General features: G+C 41.8%; 1 protein-coding gene across 2 annotated transcripts in view; it reads right to left on the bottom strand.

Annotated features, from left to right (window-relative positions):
* si:ch211-247n2.1 (calcium-activated potassium channel subunit beta-2) overlaps window positions 1-21,018 on the bottom strand; it is a 58,545-nt gene extending 37,527 nt beyond the window's left edge. The window contains exon 1 of one of the 2 annotated variants that reach the window (XM_048542531.2): window positions 20,926-21,018. In XM_048542531.2, coding sequence (XP_048398488.1) covers window positions 20,926-20,978 — 53 coding nt within the window. In that variant the 5' untranslated portion in view covers window positions 20,979-21,018. The remainder of the gene's footprint in view (window positions 1-20,925) is intronic. The other variant, XM_048542530.2, reaches the window with a different exon arrangement.
* Window positions 21,019-24,147: the final 3,129 nt, after the last annotated feature.

Below are 24,147 nucleotides of genomic sequence, written 5' to 3'. Positions count from 1 at the left end.
ACCCCAATAATCTTTCAATAGCTTTCTTGTCAAGAATCTACCTACCTCTGTCTTAAAAATATTCAAGGACTCTGTTTCCTCTACCTTTTGAGGAAGATTCATAACCCTTAGTAAAGAATGCCTCCCAATGTCTGTCGCAAATGGGTCTTCCCCTTATTTTTAAACAGTGATCCCCAAACATAACCCCCCCCCGCCCCAGTTTTAGAGGAAACATCCTTTCCACATGCACCTGGTTGTTTTACCTCAGGATATATTTCAGTCAAGTCACCTCTTTATCTTCTAAATGTCACTGGGTACGAGCCTAGCCTGTCCAACTTTACCTCGTAAGACAACCTTCCCATTCAGGTCTTAGTCTAATGAACCTTCTCTGAACTGCATCCAACACTTTTACATCCATCCTTAAGTAAGAAGACTGATATTCAAACTGTATCCATACACTCACTCTTCATTTTCTGATGATTAGCTACCTGCAGATCTGCATTGTGAACCTCAGACTCCATCTTTTTTCTCATTGATTCATCTAGTCTGATCATGCAGTCCTTCACAAAGCTTAAGGAAGTCAGGTCAAGCGGTTTGGCACCTTCTGTTATCTGTGGAAAGTCTGTTCCCCAACCCCTGAGGATAATAAGGATATGGTACAATACCAGTTTCCATTAGCTAATTTCTGTTTGATTTACCTCTGTCTATTTTATATTTATATACTTAATATATATTCCTAAAATATTACTTTTTCCCTTTGTGCTGCATTTTTCATGAGTCCAGCTACTTTGTCGATTTGCTTGTAAATGTCAGAGGTCGAATACAGTGGACGAGGAAAGACTGTACAGTTTTTCATCCAACAAGGCTACCTTAAAAAGTACAATTAAAATTTAAAAAGCCTCAATATCGTTTCCATCGTTTAGTTAGAATTATGTTTTAAAGTTAGCTACCATGTTACTGGATTTCATAATTGAGTGATTGTGCAACATAATTATTGAAAATAAATCAAAAATAGAAATGTACTTACATTCTCAACAGACAGGCAGACGACGCCCAGGAATATACATATATTCAGTGGGATATGTGATACATGTGTGTTGAATACATGCAGATGTGCTATGTTTAAGACACGTGGTACTTGCCCTTGGGCAGATAAACGTCTTTCGAAATTTCAAACTCATTTACTGAGCAGAGTCATTAATACATAATGAAAAACATTTCTGGAAATATGATTGTAACTAAATCTGGAAGATTAATTTTGGTTGTGGGTAAGCTTCCAGAAACAATAATTTCAGACAAAATTAGCCATCACTTGGACAAATGAAGGTTTAGTTTGTTATGTCACTCGTTCTGCTTAGTAGATTTCTCACAGGTAATCCGTTTTAATTTGAGGCATGACCCGAACACATAGGGTAGGCAACAAGTCTGTAATATTTTTTCTATGAGGCCTGAACTATTTTATCTCCCAAGCCTCATTTTAATATGTTTGATGACCATCCTCCTGAAAGCATAGAAAGTGTTCATGTATGCTGACATGACACAACTTTTGAGTGTGACTTAAAACAGATGAATCTTAAAGGAGCAATCTACCTTGGTGTTTTTACAATATGCAACATTCAAAATACAAATCAGTAGCGCTGGAACTGACAGTAAAATGACAGATGGGTTGTGTTACATTCTGGCTGGGAATTTCCTTTCCAATTCTTTTGATGAGGTGAGATTTAGATCCCATTTGTATGTCTGTCTGCCAGGAATCGGTTTTCTCTAAAACTTTTGCTGAAGTTATATGCTAATTAGGAGATCAACAGAAGAAATTCCTGGTGACTGCACTGATGTATTTTATAAGGTACATTTAACTAATCTTTGATCCTTAAGACTAAATTACTGTAATCAGGCAAATAAGAATCACGCTTCAGAACAGAAACTGAAAACATCCCAGTGACTTCAGTCTTTCTAAACCTTCACGATTTATGCAGTACATCTAAATAATTTCTTTCAGTGAAGAGAGAAACAGAGTGAATATTTCGTGTCTGGTGTGACTCTTCTTCAGAACTGAAGGAGATTAGAGTTTTTTTCAACATACTTTTGATAGAGGCAGAGAGGGGGGGGAAAAGAGAGATAATATGGAGACACGATGCAAAGGACAAAGGAGCTGTTAATGGTGATGAAAGAGAAAATGTGATGTGAAATGAATGTAAATTAAGGTGTGAAAGGGAGAAAATGCTGCTGAGAGGCAATTTAAAAAACTCACAAACAAGACAAAGTTGCATGGTTAGGGGTGTTCTGGGGGGGTGAAGAGAGACTTTAGGAGAAATGGAGAAGAAACATCCTGACACTTTTAAGCCAGAGAGACTAAAGAGTGCCAGAGCAGAAAATGAAGTTCTTTTCCAAGCTGGTGTTATGCTTTGTTGTATCATTATAGCTGGTCCTGAACAGTAGCATGAGGGCAAGGTGGTTTATTAAAATGGCAAGCAAATGGAATGTGGAGTCATTCCTCAGGGCAGGGTGGAGGTGTTCCATAAAGTGGGCACCCAGACCACAATGTAGTCTCATCAATGTAAGTGCAACCGCATTGTGGGCTACAAGCACAATAGACTCGACTGAAAGAATATAAGTAAAACACAGTTTCATCATTTGGAAACTTGGGCAGTGAGGAGGGAAGTGGTGAATGGGCAGGTGCTAAATCTTTTGTGATCACTTGAAATGATGCCAAGGGGAAGTGAGGAGCATTCAGAATGAACAGTCCCTGTAGAATGTTGACAGTGAGGGGAGGGAAAGATGTACTTGGTGGAGGCATCCTGCTGGAGGCAGCAGAAATGATAGAGGATGATCCTTTGAATGCAGAGACTGGTGGGATGGAATGTAACTGTAAGGAGAACCTTATTGTTGTTCTGGGAAGAGGGTGAAGGGGTGAGGGCTGATGTACCGGAGGTGGATTGGACACGGCTGAGGACCCTGCCAACGACTGTGCAGGAGTAGGGGGAGATCCCTTGGCTTAGGGTAAAGGCAATATTTGAAGTACTCAGTAGAAAGTGGCATCATCGAAACAGATGTGGCGGTGACAGAAACTAGGACCATAGAATGGAATCCTTGCAGGATGCTGGGTGTGAGGATGTACAGTTGAGTTAAGCATGGGAATGGATCGGTTTATAATCGATATTGGTGGACAGCCTATCCCCAGAAATGGAAACAGTGAAGTCTAAGACGGGAAGGGAAGAGTGAGCGATTGTCAAGTTGAAGGTTGAGAGAAGGGTGAAAATTAGAAGTGAAACTGATCAATTATTCCAGTTCTAGATGAGAGCAGCAAGCAGTACTGAAGGCAGTATCAGTATTTAAGAGAAAGAGTAATGGCTAGGGGCCTACGTAGACCTGGTGCAAGGAATGATCCACATACCCCACAATGAGACAGGCATTGCTCCTTCTTCACCTTTGTCAAAAATATAAAATCCAAACATTTTCTATCCTCTCTCAGTGCTGAAGAAGTGTCACACTGGACTCAATCATTAGCTCTGTTTCTCTCTCCTCAGATGCTGCCAGAATAGCTGAGCTTCTCCAGCATTTTCTTTTGTTTTAGATTTTCAACGTCCACAGTATTTTGCTTTAATTTTATTCGTAAGTAGTTGATACTGTGATATTGTGAAAATGGCTATTTATAATTGATGCCATCTTGAATCACTTACCTATGTCTCTCATTTTGGGGAGCTTTTCATAGATCTCATTGGAATACATGTCAACGCTTAGCCAGTGAAAACTCTGATAGGATCTTATTAAAGCATTAGAGTGTAATTCTTGGGCAGCCCAGGGATTTGCCAATTCACATCTCATAGAAGAAAAGGGAGAGGCAGAAGACTCAATTGCTCTCAAGGGTAAACATTAAGGTGTAAGTCCAGCAACTACAAGCCAGGTAGTTTAACAATAATTTGGGATGTAATTAATAGACACTTGAACCAATGCAGGCTACTTAACGGGAAGACAACATGGATTGGTTTGAGGAAAAATAGAAAATAGGAGCAGGAGTAGGCCATTCCCTCTTCAAGCCTGCTCTGCTGTACAATACAATTATGAGTGATTGTCCAACCCTGTTTCTCCCCATACCCTTTAGCCCAAACAGGTGTATCTAATTCCTTATTGAAAACTTTCAATGTTTTGGCCAGGACTGCTTTCTGTGACAGTCAATTCCACAGCCTCAGCACTGCCCTGGTTAAAATATTTGCCCTCATTTCAGTCTTACCGCACATCCTTAGACTGTGACTGCTGGTTCTGGACTCCCTGGTCATCAAGAACATCCTTCCTGTGTTTACCCTCTCCAGTCCTGCTAGAATTTTATAAGTTTCTATGAGATTCCCATCCCCCATTCTTCTCAACTCCAGTGAAAATAGCCCTGACTGATCCAGTCTCTCTTCATAAGTCAGTGATAATGGGAACTGCAGATGCTGGAGAATCCAAGATAATAAAATGTGAGGCTGGATGAACACAGCAGGCCCAGCAGCATCTCAGGAGCACAAAAGCTGACGTTTCGGGCCTAGACCCTTCATCTCTGATGAAGGGTCTAGGCGCGAAACGTCAGCTTTTGTGCTCCTGAGATGCTGCTGGGCCTGCTGTGTTCATCCAGCCTCACATTTTATTATCTCTTCATAAGTCAGTCCTGCCATTCCAGGAATTAGTTGGGTAAAGTTTCTCTGCCCTTCCTCCATAACCAGAACACCCTTCCTTACACAAGGAATCGCTAAAACCACACACAATACTCCAGGTTTCGCAAATCCAGAATTACAAACTATCTGGGTGCAGCCCCTAGATTGTACCCATTTTCAGCCTTTGACTGCCAGTCCAAACTGCAACCAATAACTAGCAAGGAGTCACCCTTCTGCCCTGTACAGAAACCAGGTATTGTTCATTGTCAGGGCCACACAGATATTTACAAACCAAACCCCGCTGATTCACCAACAGCCAACCCCACTGCACTGAGCAAGCCATCCATCCCCTTGAAGCTACCCTGGCTTTATTTGAGAAGACAACAGCACAGGGAAGGAAAGGGAGGAGCTCTTGCCATGCCTTCTAGCAATCAGGCTCCCACTCATGGCCAAGTGGTTGACCTCTGGCCAAGAAATGGTAAACTCCACATCCTGCTTCATTGTCACACAACACCCCAACTATTCAACCCACCCACCCATTACCACAAACCCACCTCAGTCCCTGAAGTTGTGTTTGTGCAGGGGTGCACCAGCCCATTAGAAGACAACAGACCAAATTGGGCACTGTGAAGGTGGAGTAAGGTTGTTGGAAAATGGTGTTGAGAAAAGGGTGGGAGTGCTTTGAATGGAGTCCCCACTTCAGTGTCCAATGCCATTCTTCCTCTTATGGATCTGTCACACTCATCGAACTGTACTCAAGAGCACGAGATAACAAAGTGTGGAGCTGGATGAACACAGCGGGCCAAGCAGCATCTCAGGAGCACAAAAGCTGACGTTTCGGGCCTAGACCCTTCTTTGTTATACTAAATGTGCCAGACACATATTGGCATAAGCGTCTGCATGACTGTGGTCATGGCTGCTATCAACCCCTTATTTCTGCCGTAAATTTGTCATGCAGCGGAACAATTATCTGTGGAAGAAGAAAACCACACAATGTCTTTCAAATTCAACCGTCCACGCTTAAGTTAGATTCCTCTAATCACAGACTATATGCATGGAAGTCTTGTTAGTACATTGCAAATTTTCCAATTCCCCCTGATGGTTAACCCTTCACCTTCTTGTTCCGGGGTGTAGCATCTATTTCACATTGAGCAGAGTTTGAAAAAGGCTGCCCCGTCTGAAATAGAATTGCCTTCATCATCTCTGACATCAGCATCTGATCTTGTTAACGTGTGAAGTATATAGCACCAATTGAAATCCCAGTTATTTCTCTAACCGGACCAACCTAAAGTGAATATCTCTGATAGTGCTCCTCTAAGAATTTATCATCTGGCAGCAACCTGCATACGTACAGGTGCCAGTGAAGGGAAAATATATAAATTAATACTGGCCAGATATATTTGTTGCAACTTAGTGTTATAAAGATGATTGTATTTCACTCACTGTGCAATCAGATCAGTGTGATTGAGTGTGATGTGACATTTGGGTTGCTGATATTTAGTTTTGTTACCAGGTAACTTAAACACTTTACCTCGGATGCTCAGTACCTCTGAAATACCACTTCTATGAAGCTGTAAACTGGGAAATCAGTGCCAGTTCAGCTCTAGGCCTTTCCTTCCCTTCTGCAAAAGTGGAAAGAATAGATCAATGCATGACTGTAATATTAGATGTTCACCTCATGGATTCAGCACATTTGCTGAAGGTGATAATGGGAACTGCAGATGCTGGAGAATCCGAGATAATAAAATGTGAGGCTGGATGAACACAGCAGGCCAAGCAGCATCTCAAGAGCACAAAAGCTAATGTTTAGGGCCTAGACCCTTCATCAGAGAGGGGGATGGGGTGAGGGTTCTGGAATAAATAGGGAGAGAGGGGGAGGCGGACCGAAGATGGAGAGAAAAGAAGATAGGTGGAGAGGAGAGTATAGGTGGGGAGGTAGGGAGAGGATAGGTCAGTCCAGGGAAGACCGACAGGTCAAGGAGGTGGGATGAGGTTAGTAGGTAGGAGATAGAGGTGCGGCTTGAGGTGGGAGGAAGGGATGGGTGAGAGGAAGAACAGGTTAGGGAAGCAGAGACGGGTTGGACAGGTTTTGGGATGCAGTGGGGGGAGGGGACGAACTGGGCTGGTTTTGGGATGCGGTGGAGGAAGGGGAGATTTTGAAGCTGGTGAAGTCCACATTGATACCATTGGGCTGCGGGGTTCCCAAGCGGAATATGAATTGCTGTTCCTGCAACCTTCGGGTGGCATCATTGTGGCACTGCAGGAGGCCCATGATGGACATGTCATCTAAAGAATGGGAGGGAGAGTGGAAATGGTTTGCGACTGGGAGGTGCAGTGGTTTATTGCGAACTGAGTGGAGGTGTTCTGGAATGCGATCCCCAAGCCTCCGCTTGGCTTCCCCAATGTAGAGGAAGCCACACCGGGTACAATGGATGCAGTATACCACATTGGCAGATGCGCAGGTGAACCTCTGCTTAATATGGAAAGTCATCTTGGGGCCTGGGATAGGGGTGAGGGAGGAGGTGTGTTGCTGAAGGTGCTGTCTAAAGACCCATGGTGTACATAGGATGGTACATACTGCAGCAATTGAATGTCAATGGGGGAGGGAGCAAACGTTTGCGAATATGGAGCCAGTCAAATGGGCTGCTTTGGTTTCTGGTGTCAAGTTCATTAATATCTGGGCAAATGGGGAATACTGCACCATATTTCTGACTTATGACATGTAGATGATGAACAAGTTTTAGCGATTCAGTAAGTGTGTTACTTGCTTCAACACAGTCTCTGATCTGCTCTTGTAGCATAGTATTAAATGATTAGTCCAGTTCCATTTCAGGCCTTTGGTAATATCTAGGGTGTTGATAGTGGGAGATTGAGCAATAGAAGTGTGATTAAATGTCAAGAGGCAATGGTTAGATTCTCTGTTGTGGGAGAGGGTCATTGCCTAGCATTTGTGTGTCAGCCACTGTCCAAACCTTGCTACATTTGAACATGGACTGCTTCAGTAACTGAAGAATTGAGAATGGTCCTGAACATTGGGTAATCATTAGCAAAATTCCCCACTTCTGACCTGATGATGGAGGGAACGTCATTGATGAAGCAGCTGAAATGGTTATGCCTAGGACATTACCCTGTGGCACACACAGAGATGTCCTGGAGCTGAGATAACTGACCTCCAACAACCATAGCCATCCTCCCTTGGAATGACTCCAACCAGTGGAAAGTTTTCTTCCTGGTTCCTACTTACTGTAGTTTGCTCAGTCCCCTTGATGCAACACTTAGCCAAATGTGGCCTTGATGTCAAGGGAAATCACTCTTATCCCATCCCTTGAATTCAATTCTTTTTCCAAAGCTGTAATGCGGTTAGGAGCTGAGCGGCCCTGGCAGAACACAAACTGAGCATCAGTGAACATGTTATAGCTAAGCAATTACTGCCTGATAGCACAGTTGATTACCCCTTCCATCACTTTACTGAAATTGAAGGTGAACTGACTGAGTGGCAGTTAGTCAGTTTAGATTTGTCCTCCTTTTTGTGTACAGATCACACCTGGCAATTTTCCACATTGTTGGCTAAATACCACAGTTGTAGTTGTGGTTGGAGCAGCTTAGCTAAGGTATGGTAAGCTCTAGAGTTCAAGTCTTCAGTACAGAAGACACCGTCCAATGTGAATACCTTTCTCTCAAACCAAATAAATTTAATTTTAAAAGGACCCGATTTAATCACACTTTCTTACTTAACATAGGAATGAGTCATTTAGTGATGAAATGTAGGAAGTAACAATAATGCAACACACATACACAGATTGAAAATGAGAAGTGAGTCCAAAAAAAAGTTAAAAACCACATGGCTTAATCTGAATTGTTCATAAAAATAGATAATGGGACAGTTGGTTTCAGGATTCCTTTAATTGACTTGTTCAGAGATATTTGTTTTACATTCCTCCAGAGCAGCTAGGGTTGTGAACTCAAGTCTTGTGACCCAGAGATAGAGACACTACCACTGCTCCTCAAGACCCTTCGGGCTTCCCAGCTTAGAAGATCAGTTGGAATTCTTTTCTCCTATTTCCATTTGACTGACTTGCTGGCTAGCTAGCTTCTAGCACTCAATGATAGAGTCATTTCCACGCAATCCAGGGGTGACTAGTTGGTGATTTTTTGACTGTGACCTTCACAGTACATTGATACACAAATTCAGGCTAGTGCACCCAAATATGTCAGCTTATTAATATACTTTCTTCCACTAATGCATGCAGATGAGAGTTGAACTGGTTTTCATCCCCTGTTCACATCCATTCTTGAAAAGGGAAGACGTAAACTGTCTCAAGTCCAGACTGGCATCCTTTCTCTCATTATGTTCATGCCTGAGACAACTCCCAGGAGATTACAACTCCATTTGTAGTGCATTTCTCTTCTTTTATGTCTATTCACTTGAAGGTTCCTTGATATTTGATGTTCCAAGATCTCTTTCTTTTAAGAAAGCCAATGAATTTGTGCCAGTGTTCATATTTTGGCTAGATCTCTATTAAAGAAACAAATGTTTTAATTAAAAGTTCAATATGACCTCAAGTATTCCACAGATCTTCCATCATCTTGTCACTTACTCCAGATGACAAATGCAATGTGAATCATTAATGTTTAATTACAAAGGGAAAAATGTATTTAACACAAATGCATGTTCCCAGACACATTCATTCTCCTAGCCTCCTGCAATATTATCTTTTCAGTTCTAAGTAGATCCCTTTAAGTCTGGACAAGACAGTGCAATTATGTTTGATTTCCCATCAATGTCTGTGATTTTTTTAAGGTCGTACAATTGAAGTAATAAATCTCAATAGAATAATCCCATGTCCTGAGTCTTAAAAATTTCAACAAAATTTAGCAAGTTGCATAGGCTCAGTTGTTAAAGTAGTCTTCAGCTTTCCAAAAGCTGCCTGCTATTTCTCGGTCCATACAATCTTGGCTTTTTTCTGTAATAGGTCTGTCAGCAGTGCAGGTACTGTTCTTAAGTTTGGTACAAACATTTTGTAGAAGCCATATATTTCTAAGAACCTTGCAATTTCCCATTTTGTTGTGGTAATTGGGAACTGCGCAGTACTTGTCCTTTAATTAGTATGTCATCGAGAGAGGTCACTTGGACATTAGTGAGCTTGCTCTTTGCTGGGTTGACCACTCAGTCAACTGACTGTATTTTCTAGAAGAGGGCTTGAGCTGGTCCAATGCATTTCCCAGATGTTGATGAGGAAGTCATCCGGATGTGTCACACAGTTAGATAATCCTGTTCATCAGGCTTTGAAAGGTGATGGGTACATTTTAGAGTCTAAACGGCATGACATGACACTCTCTTAGTCTATCCAGAGTTACAAGGATAATTTCATTTGCATGGTCAGTGGAGGGAAACTGCCAATACCCCTTGAATAAATCCTTTTTTGTGATGTTAGCTGCTTTACTTTCATAGAATAGAGCCCCTACAGTGTGGAAGCTGGCCATTCAGCCTATCCAGTCCACACCACCCCTCCGAAGAGCATCCCACCCCCCTACCCTATCCCTATAAACCCTGCGTTTCCCATGGCGAATCCACTTAGACTGCACATCCCAGGACACTATAGGCAATTTAGCATGGCCAATCCATCTAACCTGCACATGTTTAGACTGTGGGAGGAAACCAGTGCACCCAGAGGAAACCCATGCAGGCACAGGGAAAATGTGCAAACTCCACACAGTCACCCAAGGGTGGAATCGAACCCAGGTCCCTGGTGCTGTGAGGCAGCAGTGCTAACCACTAAACCACCATGCCTCCCTTACCACATCAAAGCAATCCTCCAACCAGTATATCAGGTAGGATTCCAGCCACTCCAGTAAATTTCTAGTGGGGAATGCAGAGTTTTGTGAAGCCCATCCAGCTTGAGCGTCAACACAACTGAGGAACTCCCTCTACTGCTAAGAAGCATTATTAGCTGACTCATCAGCATGTAGTTAATCACCTCCTAAAACCAGACCAGTTTTTGTAGGCCTATCCCAGAAAGTTCTAGGGATTTTGCTCTATGGGAGGAGCTTCTCATATCTATATCACGTCAAGTTAAGTTTATGCAGCCTGACTTGGCTGATCAAATGGCCTTAAATGTAGAGAGCAGCCATGTTGAATCAGCCCATTGTTCTGCACCTGAGTGAGCTATACAGAATTTACATTTGCCACTATTTCTATTTTGATTAGGCATGTAGGTACAGGGGAAAGAGTTCAACATGGGCCTCGCCCACTCTCCTTTCAATTTATCCCTTCTGCCACACTCACTCTGTAGGTCAATGGCAGTGAGATGGGACAGATCGTTACACACCTGTCCTCTTCTTGGCTGTGGTGTTTTTTACTCATGTTGGCGTGTCACACCCTTTGCTTTCCTCCTCAACCTAGTGCCTCAGAAAGATAATTCACTTCCCTGAGCATCATAGTTACTTTATACAAACTTCTTTTAAAGCTTCGTTTGTCATTGGTAGGAATACTTACACATAGATTCTTAGCTGAAAGGTTTGGGCTTTGGAACGCTGTCTGCTTTTTTATTACAGGCTGGGAGATTTTCAAATCGTCACAGACCACTTCTCAGGCTGCAGACAGCCACTCTGATCTCTACTACATAGTCTAATGTGGAGACTTCCTCTTTCTATTCTAAAAGACCTCATCTTGAGTAGGTTCAAAGGCCCACACATATGGTGCCTATAAATTAATTCAGATGGAATAAAACCAATGGACTCACTGGGTGAGTCGTTAATGGTGATCAGAAGGAAATCTAGTCCAGTCATTGGGGTACTAATAACAGTGTGTCCTGATTATTGTTTTTGGGGTCTGGTAGTAACATTTTAGCATCCCTCTGTGTCTATGGGAGAAGCAGTGAAGACCCTTATTGTGTCATGTCCAGGTTTTAACCAAAAAATCTTGGAATATTTTGGACATGGGATTTGAGTTTCAATCATAGGATCCTGACAGTGTGCAAACAGGCCCTTTGGCTCAATAAGTCCACACTGACCCTCAGAGCATCCCACCCAGACCCATTCCCCTGTAACCCACCTAATCTGTACATCCCTGAACACTAAGGGCAATTTAGCATGGCCAATCCACCTAGCCTGCACATCTTTTGACTGTGGGGGGAAACTGGAGCAAACCCACACAGACATGGGCAGAATGCACAAACTCCACACAGTCACCCAAAGGTGGAATTGAACCCACACCCCTAGTGCTGTGAGGCAGCAGTACTAACCACTGAGCCACTGTGCTGCTCCTGTTTGGTAGGTAGACCATACTGGGTAAAGAATTGGTTCAGTTCTTCAGTACTGCTTTGGCAGAAATACCTGACAGGGGAACAGTTTCTGATAAATGGTCACCACATCCATGATAGTAAGGGGTCCCACACGGACCACTAATGCCTTGCTGAACAGTTCCCCAAAACCTGCACAGGAATCATAGAGGTGCAGATCTTTACTACAGTTTGGGGTTTTTCCAAATGCAGCAGGTTCTGCAAGATCTCACTACAACAGATGTCCTCCCTTGTGGGACAGTCTCGAACAAGACATCATAGATATAGAGTGAGGTTGGTTCAAAACTGAGATGAGGAGAAACCATTTGTTTCAGAGGCTTGTGAATCTATGGAACTCATTGCCCAGAGTGCAGTGGAGGCAGAATCGATCAACAGATTCAAGAAAAAAATTCATATGTTTCTGATGAAAAGCACGGTAAAAGACTATGGGGAGCCAACAGGAAAGTGGAGTTGAGTCCAGGATAATATCAGCCATGATTGTGCTAAATGAGGGAGGCACTTGAAGGGCTGAATTGCCTACTCCCACTCGTAATTCCTGCATTTCTATGTTCCATTCTTGTGGAGTTGAGGCCAGTAAGAAAGCTGCCTGATGCAAGCTTGGGTTTCGGACCATGTTTATCGACATGACCAGCCTTTGGAATCTTGTGTACTAGCCACAATATTTCACTGCAAAATCTTGGTGACACCACTCACAGTCCACTCCTCATTTGCAGGGCTGTGATGGGATCTCCCTTTCCTCATCGGCACCTCATTTTCAAAGAATTGGCTTTCAACAATTGCTTCTGCCTCAGCTTCAGTGTTAGCAGCCTGAGTTAGTGTTTCTAGCAAATAAAAGCAAGTACTGTTGGAGATCTGAAATGGAAGTGAAACTCAGTAGATCTGGCAGAAGCTGTGGATAAAGAAGCAGCGTTAATGTCTTGAGTTCAGTAAGGTGTTCCGAAGAAGAGTTATATTGCACTTGAAGCATTAATAGTATTTTTAACAGTGAGTCAACATTTTGGGCAGCTAGTGAGGATGTTCTATTTATTACTGCCTTTGTATCTACTAGAATCCCCAGAAAGGCTTTAGATAGCTTTCTTTTAAAATTCATTCATGGGATGTGGGTTTCACTGGCTAGGACATCATTTGTTACCCAGAGGGCAGTTAAGAGTCAACTACAATCCTGTGGGTCTGGAGTCACATGTTGGCTAGACCAGGTAAGAATGACAGTTTCTTTCTCTCAGTGACTTTAGTGAGTCAGATGGATATTGACAATGTATTTATGGTCATCACTAAACGTTTATTTCCAGTTTTTAAAAAAAATTGAATTCAGATTTCGCCATCTGCAATGGTGGATTTGAACCTGAGCTCCCAGAAGATTACCCAAGCCTCTAGATTAACAGTCCAGCGATAATACCACTAGGCTATCACCTCCCCTGCTTGCAAACCAGTTCAGACTCTATTGGCTGATCTTATGTGGCCATTGATCATGTGATCACACAGTCATGCTTTCCTCTACAATATTTTGTCTCCCTGACCTCAACAGACTTATTGGTGGCTAACGGTGATGCTATAGCCTTTGATCCTGACATGTCACTTCTGAGGCCCAGGTCTTACCCTCGATTTTAGATTCAATTTTTCGCTCAATCCCTATCACTCACTCTATTTTTCACTCTTTCAACTTTTCTCTCTACCTCATTGTCTCTTGCTCTCTCTCACTATCTCTCGCTCTATCTCTCTTTTTCTATTTCTCTCTCGCTCTCTTTCTCTCTCTCTCTCTCTCTCTATCTCTTTCCACTTGCTCTGAACACAACTAAATTAATGTTGGGGCCAATATGTTTTGATTTTAGTCCACTGAATTGCTTTCTTTGTGTTGGGTGATTATTCCTCGTCTTTATTACTCAACTGCACCTTCAATAAAATATCTGCATGTTACTCTGAGCAATACACTACAGATTTAGATATTAATAAAAAATCAATTTTGCATATTTCTTTTCACTCGGCTTCTCTCATCTTATGAGCCATCCAAACTGTTAGGTTGTTGACTTGCTTGCAGCTGGTTGCCAGGCTTACTCTGAAACCAGGTATGAGATACATTTTGCAAGAGCAGGCAGCGTAGCTCTTTGATTGTTTTCCTCACTTTGTGTAGAAATGCCCTTGCCTTCCCTAGTGGCATGTGATGCAACTGTGAAGAATCAAGACCACATCCCTCTAACATGACTCTTACTGATATAGCATATTAGGACAATGTTAACCCATTTTTACTGCTAAAAGCTCTGCTTTACTTAAACAGACCCAGGTCTCATATGAGCTGAAACTTTCAATTTTGTAAATGTCATGAAAAAGGTTATATATCACTGGCCTAAGAAAAACCTCATGCACCATGTTATTTTGGATTGCCGTTAACAGGTTACTTAGCAGGTTACTTTAAAAAATGGTGGCACAGTTGCTCAGTGGTTAGCACTGCTGCCTCCGAGTGCCGGGGACCTGGGTTTGATTCCACTCTTGGGCAACTGTCTGTGTGAAGTTTGCACATTCTCCCTGTGTCTGCATGTGTTTCCTCTGCTTTCCTCCCACTGTCCAAAGATGTGCAGTTTAGGTGGATTGGCCATACTAATTTACCCTGTAGTGTCTAGGCGTGTAAATTAGGCGGATTAGATTTGGGAAATATTGGGGATGGGTCCAGGTGGGATGCTCTTCAGAAGGGTGGTGTGAATTTGTTGGGCTGAATGGCCTGTTTCCACACTGTGGGGATTCTATGTTTTTAGCACATTCATCTGTCTTCAAATTGCAGTAAAGTACTGGGCTGTCAAACATATTTATCCAGGCTAAAATTAAACTGAATTTATTTGCGAGCAAGACAATAATATGGAAAAAGAAATGTACAACATGGAACGTAATTTCAGTACTCAAATTGTAAAATACTTAAACTGTTCAAAAATAATAAATAATTCATTTTTGTTCCCCAGAATCTTACAAAGCTGTAATGAATTATTAAATAGTAAAAACCTTTATGAAGGATCTTGTCCTGACATTTGTTTACAAAGTAATCTATTCTTATTGACTAATATGACTGGCAAGTTGATGTCATGTATACTAGTTAGATAAAGTAACATGATTCTTTTCTGATCAAACAACAGCAAAACAAAGTCTAGGGTCTCCCAAGAAAGCTTGATATGTTGTTTTGCTGTTAAAAGCAGAGACAATATCATTCTATTTCAGCTAATTGCAAACAATTTTAAATGATACTGTTGCATCTACTCAATTTTATATTAAATATTTATAATAAATGTATTTTCAGTTTATGCTATCCTCTAGGTCTATTTTCATGCGGGCATTTTGCAAGGGTATTTTTAACTGGAGAATCCTCTTATTCTTTAGCAGTTAAATGCTGAAAATAGATCAAGAAATCCATTAGAGCTGCTTCTGTTCCACCTGGTTTTCTGCAGATGAATAGACTGAGTTCAATCGCATGATCTTTAAAATAGTTCCCCGTTCTTTCTCCATATTATAAAAATTCTTAATTTTAAAATCCTTATACAATAATTAAGGTGTATATCATTCATACTTCCATGCTCTAACAACCTTTTCCATGAAAGCATTTCCTCTAATGAAAGTCCTGAGTCTACGCCCCCTCACCTACCTGTCCTTGTTCAAATGCTGCAATGGTCTCAATTCACATTTAAAATCATTGTAGCAGTGGGGGCTGAGCCTTTGATGGTGCCATTCAAGCACTGCATCTTGGACAATATAATATTCCATTTGTTTTGTAGACATATATCCACTTTAACTCTGTGCTGAGGTTGAGCTGATAACATTCTGATGCTAAGGGGAGTGTAATACCAAAGGAATGAGCTGATAATATCCAAATCCCGCATGAGCCTAAATTTTGACCAAAAGAATAAACACTCTCAACATAAGAAATGTAATTTGAAGTGGGCTAGTAAAGGTGAAAATCCCCACGGTCATTTGAGAAATAGTTGGAAGGTGAAGTGAGTTGAATTGAATTAGCTTTATTGTCATATGTACTCAAATGAATACAGTGAAAAGATTGTACATCTCCACTTACACGTGCAAAGGTATGTAGGAACAGCTTCTTCAGTTATAATGTATTGGAAAATAGGGAAATAAAATGTCCAGCATTGCAGAAATAAAAGTTCAGAGCAGCCATCATCCAACACAATCATATTGGCATCTTGACTCCAGTCCGCACCGGGCCTTGGCTCCAGTCCGCACCGGGCCTTGGCTCCATTCTGCACCAGACCTTGGATCCAGTCTGCACCGGGCCTTGGCTCCATTCTGCACCAGGCCTTGGCTCCCTTCTGCACTGGGCCTTGGCTCTAATCCCCACCGGACTTTGGCTTCAATCAGCACCGGGCCTTAGCTCCAGTCCACACTGGGCCTTGGTTCCATTCCGCACCAGACCTTGGCTCCAGTCCACACTGGGCCTTGGTTCCATTCCGCACCAGACCTTGGCTCCAGTCCACACTGGGCCTTAGTTCCATTCCGCACCAGACCTTGGCTCCAGTCTGCACTGGAACTTGGTTCCAATTCGCATCAGGCCTTGGCTTGAATCCGCACTGGGCCCTGGCTCCAGTCTGCATGGGGTCTTGGTTCCAGTCCACACCGGACATTAGCTCCAGTCCACACCAGGCCTTGGCTCCAGTCGCATGGGGCCTTGGCTCCAGTCCGCGCTTGGCCTTGGTTCCAGTCCACCCAAGACCTTGGCTCCAATCCGCACAGGACCTTGTTCAGTCCGCACTGGGCCTTGACTCCAATCTGTATCGGGCCTTGGCTCCAATCCGCACCAGGCCTTGACTCCAATCCACACCAATCCTTGTCTCCAGTCCGCATGGGGCCTTGGCTCCAGTCGCATGGGGCCTTGGCTCCAGTCCGCGCTTGGCCTTGGTTCCAGTCCACCCAAGACCTTGGCTCCAATCCGCACAGGACCTTGTTCAGTCCGCACTGGGCCTTGACTCCAGTCTGTATCGGGCCTTGGCTCCAATCCGCACCAGGCCTTGACTCCAATCCACACCAATCCTTGTCTCCAGTCCGCATGGGGTCTTGGCTCCAGTCTGCACCGGGCCTTGACTCCAGTCCGCACTGGGCCTTGGCTCCAATCCGCACAGGACCTTGTCTCCAGTCCGCATGGGGACTTGGCTCCAATCTGCACCAGGCCTTGTCTCCAGTCCGCTTGGGGTCTTGGCTCCAATCCGCACAGGACATTGGCTCCAGTCCGCACAGGACCTTCGCTCCAGTCCGCATATGGTTTTGGCTCCAGTCCGCACAGGACCTTAGCTCCAGTCCGCATGGGGTCTTGGCTCCAAACCGTACTGGGCTTCACCTTGAGGATCATGAGGCTGGGAGTTTGATCTTGTATTGCCTCAAGACTGGGAGACCATGCTGAGTCCACGTCAGGCGTAGAAACAGCTATGTTAGGCTGGAAGGACGCCAGACCATGGTGGGAGGTGGCCATACCACGCCATGCTGGTGCGTTGGACTCTTGTCTTTTTATTCTAGATGAATGATCTTCATCACTAAAAGCTACCTTGTGTGAACTTGCAGTGTAAAAGTACTAGTACTTAGAGGAGTCTCCTGTCTGGCATTAATGTTCCTAATGCCATTTCAGTCTCCACACTGCCAGGCCTGAGATTATTGGATCTAACCAGGTGCAGAGTCTTCTCCCGATTGACAACTCTTCTGGACCTATCCCTGTAATTGCATGAAGGTGGTCTGATAATCAAATAGGAACCATGACGGTTTGGTATCGAGTGAAATTATAGGTTGTTTCTTTAAGCTTGCTTTCAAAGTTGTGACTGCTGTTTCTGCCAGATTATTGGATGAAGGATAGTATGGACCTGTCCTTATGTTCCAAATATCACTAGACTTTAGGAAATACTCAAATAACCTGTTGATAAATGATGGCCCATTGTCTGTGACCAACTTTTCTGGGAGCCTGTACATTCCAAAAGATACTTGCAGCTTTTCCATCATCAACTCTTCATCTGATCCATGAGCTCTATGCACATCCAACTACTTTGAGTGGGCAACCACAATGTCCAGAGAATGTTGAGCCATGAAAGGGCCAACATAGTCAACGTGTAACAGAGTCCAGAATTTACCCAGCCTTTCCTCTGAGAATAGGGAAGCTGCTGGTGGTAATTTTTGTCTTTGTTGGCACTCTGGGCACGGTCCCACCAGTGTGCCTCTGTCTGCATCCAATCCTAGCCACAGGAATTAACTTCTTGCCAACATCTTCATTTTGGACATTCCTGGATGACCCTGGTGGAGTTCAGCCAGTATTTTGTGGTGATATTTGCTCAGGACAAACACTCTTGCTCCCCATAATAATATGTTGTCCTCTCTGGTGATCTGGTCTCACCTGGTCCAGAAAGGTGCCAATTCTGGTTGTGATGGTCCTTTTCTCCCCCCATCACCACCAGATGCTTTAGTTTTGTCAAGTTCAGATCTTTTTATGTCCATAGTCTGATATTGTCAATGATGATGGAAGCGTGTCCAGAAAGTTTATAACCAGTATGGCTCTTCCAGTGGCAGAACCACAGGTGGTGCCTCAGCCAGATGGAGGAGACTGAAGGCATCCACATTTGCAACTTGACCTCATGGACATGTTTCAACTTGTAATTGTTACACTTTGAATGAGAGCTCACTGCTAAATTCGACCTGAAGCTATGGTTGGCATGGCCTTGTCCTCTTTGAGTAGCCCTAGGCCTTCCTGAAAAACTTCTGAGTATTTAGGTAGGGCTTCACTCAGGCTGCCATTTTCTAATCGAAAATGTTCAGCCAATCAAGATAGACCTTTCTCAACCAATTTCATCCCATCAGGCTTGGGCCTGAACCTTTCGCTACAACCAGTGGTAACTGAACCAGTTACTTCTCATATAAGACTGGAACCAAAATTGTATCTTTAATCTGTAAAGGTTCCCCAACAGAGGTTCTCAGTCTTGCTGAGGCCTTATGCAAACATAATGATGGAGTTCAGAGCGAATTTTGTTAAAGGCTGGTTCTGCTATCACTGATACACCCACACCGGTATCAATGTCCATTAGAACTGGGTAACAAAACCAAATGTAACAAAACATTTATTTTGGTTCTGATTTGCATATTGCTAAGCAATTTAACTGTCCCAAGCCAAATGTGGATGGGTTTTCCAGGGTGTGCACTCTCCTGTATTCTGGCCTATGACTTCTCTTATTCAATTCAGGCCCGTTGGGCCTGTTTTGCTGTCTCGAGTCCACTTTTTCCAATGACAAGGCCAGCTGTAGAGTCTGTTTGAAGTCCAGTGGGCTTCAGTTGTAGGCACTTTTGCATGGTTACGTGACTAATCCCACATACCAAACAGCCTCAGCATTTCATTCAGTGTTAAACCAAAGTCCCATGCCTCTGCCAGTCATATTATCCTCATTAAAAATCCCCACATGGATTCCCCAAGTTCTCGAGCTGCTGAGTAAAACCAATAATGCTGAGTAAACCAAGAATTAGAGGAGGCTTAGAATTGTAATATTCCTTAACTAAATCCGTCAACTCTTGAGAGGCTTTAGTATCTGGTGGCTCAAGAAACGTGAGGCTTCTTATAACTGGAAAAATTTGAGGGTCAACAAGCTATCAGGAGAATTACTTGTTGCTTTTCATCTGCCCCAATGTCATTTGCCTTGAAAAAAAAATTCGTTGCACGTGCTGTGCCCAGTCTTTGACGCAGGATCAAAAGCTTCAAGGTTCCCAAATAATGGCACGATGGCAGAAATGCTTACCCCAACTCAAAGTCAACTATTGTGAGTGAATTTCTTCAGGAGCAACTTTTTTTTCCTTTTGTTACCACTGAAATAACTCCAAAGAGGCTGATATCTCATCGCCAAGTCACCCTTTATTTATATGTGCATAATACTTGATACTAGTCTACCTTCCTCATAGCCAGCTGTCAAAGTGAACAGAGCCTCTGACACTCCTGTTTATATTTGTCAGCCAGGCCCTGATTGGATCAGATTAACAGCCCCAATCAGGGAACTCATATTCTATGAGGACCATCTGGCTGACTTCATTACAATCACTACAGGAAGTTTCACTGGTTTTTTTTTCAGGGCTCTCTTGATGAAAGTTGGAAGGATCTCGAAAAAGGTATTTAACAGCATGAAAACTTTTGATAAAATACATACAGAAAGAATGTTTTCTCCTGTGGAGAAGGTCAAAATGAGAAGCTCCTGAAATAAATGATAAGAAATCTAATAGAGAATTCAGAAGAAATGTCTTAACACAAAGAGAGGTGAGAGTGAGAAACCACAGGGAATGGCTGAATCAAATAGGATAGACAATATAGATGGAGCTAGAGAAAACCAGAACTGGTTGAGCCAAATAACCTGATACTATTCTGTATATCCTATGCAAATATGATTTGTGGCATTGAATGTAGAAAGAAAAACATTTTCTTTTCATTCTGTGCTGGTTACACAGGTATATCATTCAGTCAAAACAATCGCTGAAATAAGATCTACAGCTACAAATCAGCTTTATACTGAATTCAAGAATGTATTGTAAAAATTGAAATACAAATAATCTACTTGTCAGGTATTAGTGAATCTAATTCTACAAATTCTGGAACATAATTTTCCAAGATATGCAAATAATAAGTTAAACTATTGTCAAGCAGTAGGCAGATTTTTCATAACATTAAATGGCAACCATCAATCAAGTGAATTAGATATTTTTATTTTGTAACATGACTTTTCTCAGAGGGGCATATTTTCATCTCTTGAGGCTTTTCACTTCTGTTTCCCCACATCCTCCAACAGGATAATCAACCAAAAACACAGGTTTATTTGACTTCCTGTCAGTTCAGACAGTTGGAACCTGGCTCTAAATCTGTCATAACTCATAAGTTTATTTCAGTTATCCACAAACAGATCAGCAACCCGCAAACGTACCTCGGGAGAAGATTTTGTTTTATTCACAAACAGATCAGAAATCCACAAACGTACCTCAGGAGAAGGTTATTTTTGGAACAAAATAAGGTTCAAACTTACCCTTGGTTCTTTCGAGGGTCTTTGAGAAAGAAACCTGTTTTATCTCTCAGCATGTTATAGTTTGTCTCTGGTTTCAACTTTGCTGCTTTCAAAATCTTGATACTGAAGGAAGGAAGGGTGGGCATTTGGGCTTCATTGCAAGCAGAAACAAAAGCAGGAAATTTTCTCAGTGCAGATGAAAATGAACTGTACTGTGTAGTTATGATCAAGCTATTTTCAACATATTATATTTTGGCTACATTAAGTAGTTATGCTTCTTCTTCCCACCCTACAACAGAATATTTATATTAATATCCTACAGACTCAAAAAAGGAAAATCAAAAGGTTATCAAATATTAACTGAGTTTCTAGTTGTCATTTTAATTAACTCTTATGCAGGCATTCCATTTTCCTTGAATGAAATATTATTTTAGATAATTTTACTTTACAGTCCTGCTTTAATGTGTCATTACTCTCATTCACAGCACATACAGAGAGAATAGTCTCATTTCTGGGCATCATATATGATTGATAGCCTGTAAGGTTCAGTATAAATATTTTTAAAAAATTCTTGGGACATAGGCAACACGACAGGTTGGTGAAAAAGACCGTCAGCAGGTAGTGATGTCCCTTTTCTATTCTTTATAGGGATTTCATATGCGTGGTGGGTTCTTTGTCAGTCGAGAAGGTGGTTAAGAGTTAACCTCATCAGTGAAAACTAGAAAGCAGGGAATTCCAGCAGACTTCCTACCCTAAAAAGCATTACTTAATAGTGGGATGTTACAACGGTATGGCAACTTTACACAGCCATTCGATCAAAACCAACTTTTTATTTTTAGATGTTTAAACTGAATTTGACTTGTCAAGCTCCCATGCTGGATTTAAAGCTACGTACACTGAAATATTAGCTCAGAACTCTGAGCTCTAGTAATCTATTAACATGACCTCTCCTGTACAGATATTGAAATCTTGGCTCACTATTGTGGCTGCAAGAAATTTGTATTAAAAATTTTCACATCGTGTCTACTTGAGATCACAACTTTGTAAATGATAATAGCTATAGAATAGACTATTGATATCACATATTAATGTTGTGAATTCAGTAAATACTATTGTTCGAACAATATAATCAATGTGCACTGTGCGTTTTGTTTGCCTATTATATCAATATAAAAGAAATAACAAGGTGTAGAGCTGGATGAACACAGTAGGCCAAGAAGCATCAGAGGAGCAGAAAGGCTGACGTTTCGGGTCTAGGCCCTTCTTCAGAAAATTCTTCCATTTTCCATTTTCTTCTATTTTCTGAAGAAGTATCTAGGCCCGGAACGTCAGCCTTCCTGCTCCTCTGATGCTGCTTTGCCTGCTGTGTTCATCCAGTTCCACACCTTGTTATCTCAGATTCTCCAGCATCTGCAGTTCCTACTATCTCCATGTGAATATAAATGTTTATTTGAAATTATTATTTCTGGATAACTCCAGTAGATGTCTCTGTTTCCACAGAATACAAAATTACTGCATAGGTATCCTGGGAAGAAATTGTGTTACGCTATAAATGAATAAAATTATGCCTGTGCAGGTGATAAAATTGTACCAATTAGAAATCCTCAGTTTATTATGTTGATATGTTTTCAGGAATTTGTGACAACATTATGCCTTCACTTTTCTGAAAGCTAGTATCATGATGCTTATCAACATAATAATTTGTAAAAAATATATGCTAATAGATAAAAATGATGAAAATGGAGCATTCCTTTAAAAATCCAAAGGGAAGGGATTCTCACAATGTATATTACCATTTTATAAATTGTCCTTTGGACATAGAATGGGGCAGATTTCCAGAAATTAGGCAGGTAATGGACAGAGTGTGTATGGTGCCTGCTTGGAAAACTCAGCTAGGGGACCTGAACCATTTTGCTTTGATGTCATTATCACTGTATGAAAGATGAACTACCATGCAAAATGTGCTCTTGGCATGCAATTTGTCATTCTGATACAGGAATTTGGGTAGGATGACTGCATTGGGTCGGGTCTGCAGCAGCACTTTTAAGCAGTGGAAGTAAGAAGAAGCAGCACTGTTAATAATAGGTCAAAGTTGTTGCATTATCATGCACACTGAAGCAGTCTATTGCAAAATGGCAATGTACTCATCTTTTTAGGACATTTTAAAATTTGTATTGTGGTTAATGAATTTGAATATTTAGGACTATTGAATGGATAAGGATCATATTGTGAAACATTGTTTTGTTAGCCTGTGTAATATTTCAAAAGAAAAAATATTTAGAATGCTTTTATGATCCTAGTTACGAAAATACTGGACAAATCAGCTGTTGTGTTATGATCTGGTTTGATAGACAATACTTAAATAATATGCATGGAAGAATTAAAGGCAAGAATATAGTATTTACTGGCCACTGTTTGTGCTGATCTTTTACTTCCTGTCGCCCATTCCAAGTTTTATTGCACTAAGATTGGGAGATGACACTGATGCAGCGAGCAGTGCTTGTCGTGAACTTGCATACTTCTTCACTACAGGGATTGTTGTTTCTGCCGTTGGGCTCCCAATAATTCTTGCTCGAGTTTCAGTGGTAAGTTTAGTCAAGTACCTCCCACTGTCTACCATCTTATTTAGTTTTATCACTTACCAAGTAGGTTGTTTTTCCCCACATCCAGAGTAGACTATATGAACGCTTCTCAATGTTGTCATAATATTAGGGAGACTGGCTTTTCCTTATTACAGGGGAAATGAGGAGCAGTCTTGTCAAAATGGGGGCTGGATTCTGATAGCAATGAGATAGATGCTTTGGAGAGTAGCAGCACCTTGATGATAGTCCAAGGCCTGGGAACCTAGAGGAGTGAATTATGAAACCTGGTCAATGGCTGCAATAATGGGAGATTTATTTTAGATCTGTGTGCATTGGGAAGGGTGATTCAAGATTTTCACAAATGTTGGGGTTGAAGAACACTACAAATACTGTGATATCTAACATGTTTGGGAGACAAGACTGCTCCAAACAGAACTAGTGGTAGGAGACTACTCTGGATGTTAATTATTTGTTTTAAATTTTGAAAATAGAGTCTGTAAATTATTAAATTCTATCAAAGGGGAAAAAGAGAACAGTTAATGAAATACAAGATGGAGTGTGCTCTAATAACTAGTTGTCCAAAACCACGTCAATTTAATTCTCCTGTCCCAAGTGATGAATCATTTCTCTGATTTAATAGGCTATTGTACAAAATGCGGAG

Source organism: Stegostoma tigrinum, chromosome 14 (assembly GCF_030684315.1).
Source record: "Stegostoma tigrinum isolate sSteTig4 chromosome 14, sSteTig4.hap1, whole genome shotgun sequence".
Classification (NCBI taxonomy): domain Eukaryota; kingdom Metazoa; phylum Chordata; class Chondrichthyes; order Orectolobiformes; family Stegostomatidae; genus Stegostoma; species Stegostoma tigrinum.
The sequence above is the reverse complement of the archived record's forward strand: the minus strand, read 5'-3'. Positions and strand labels throughout refer to the sequence as shown.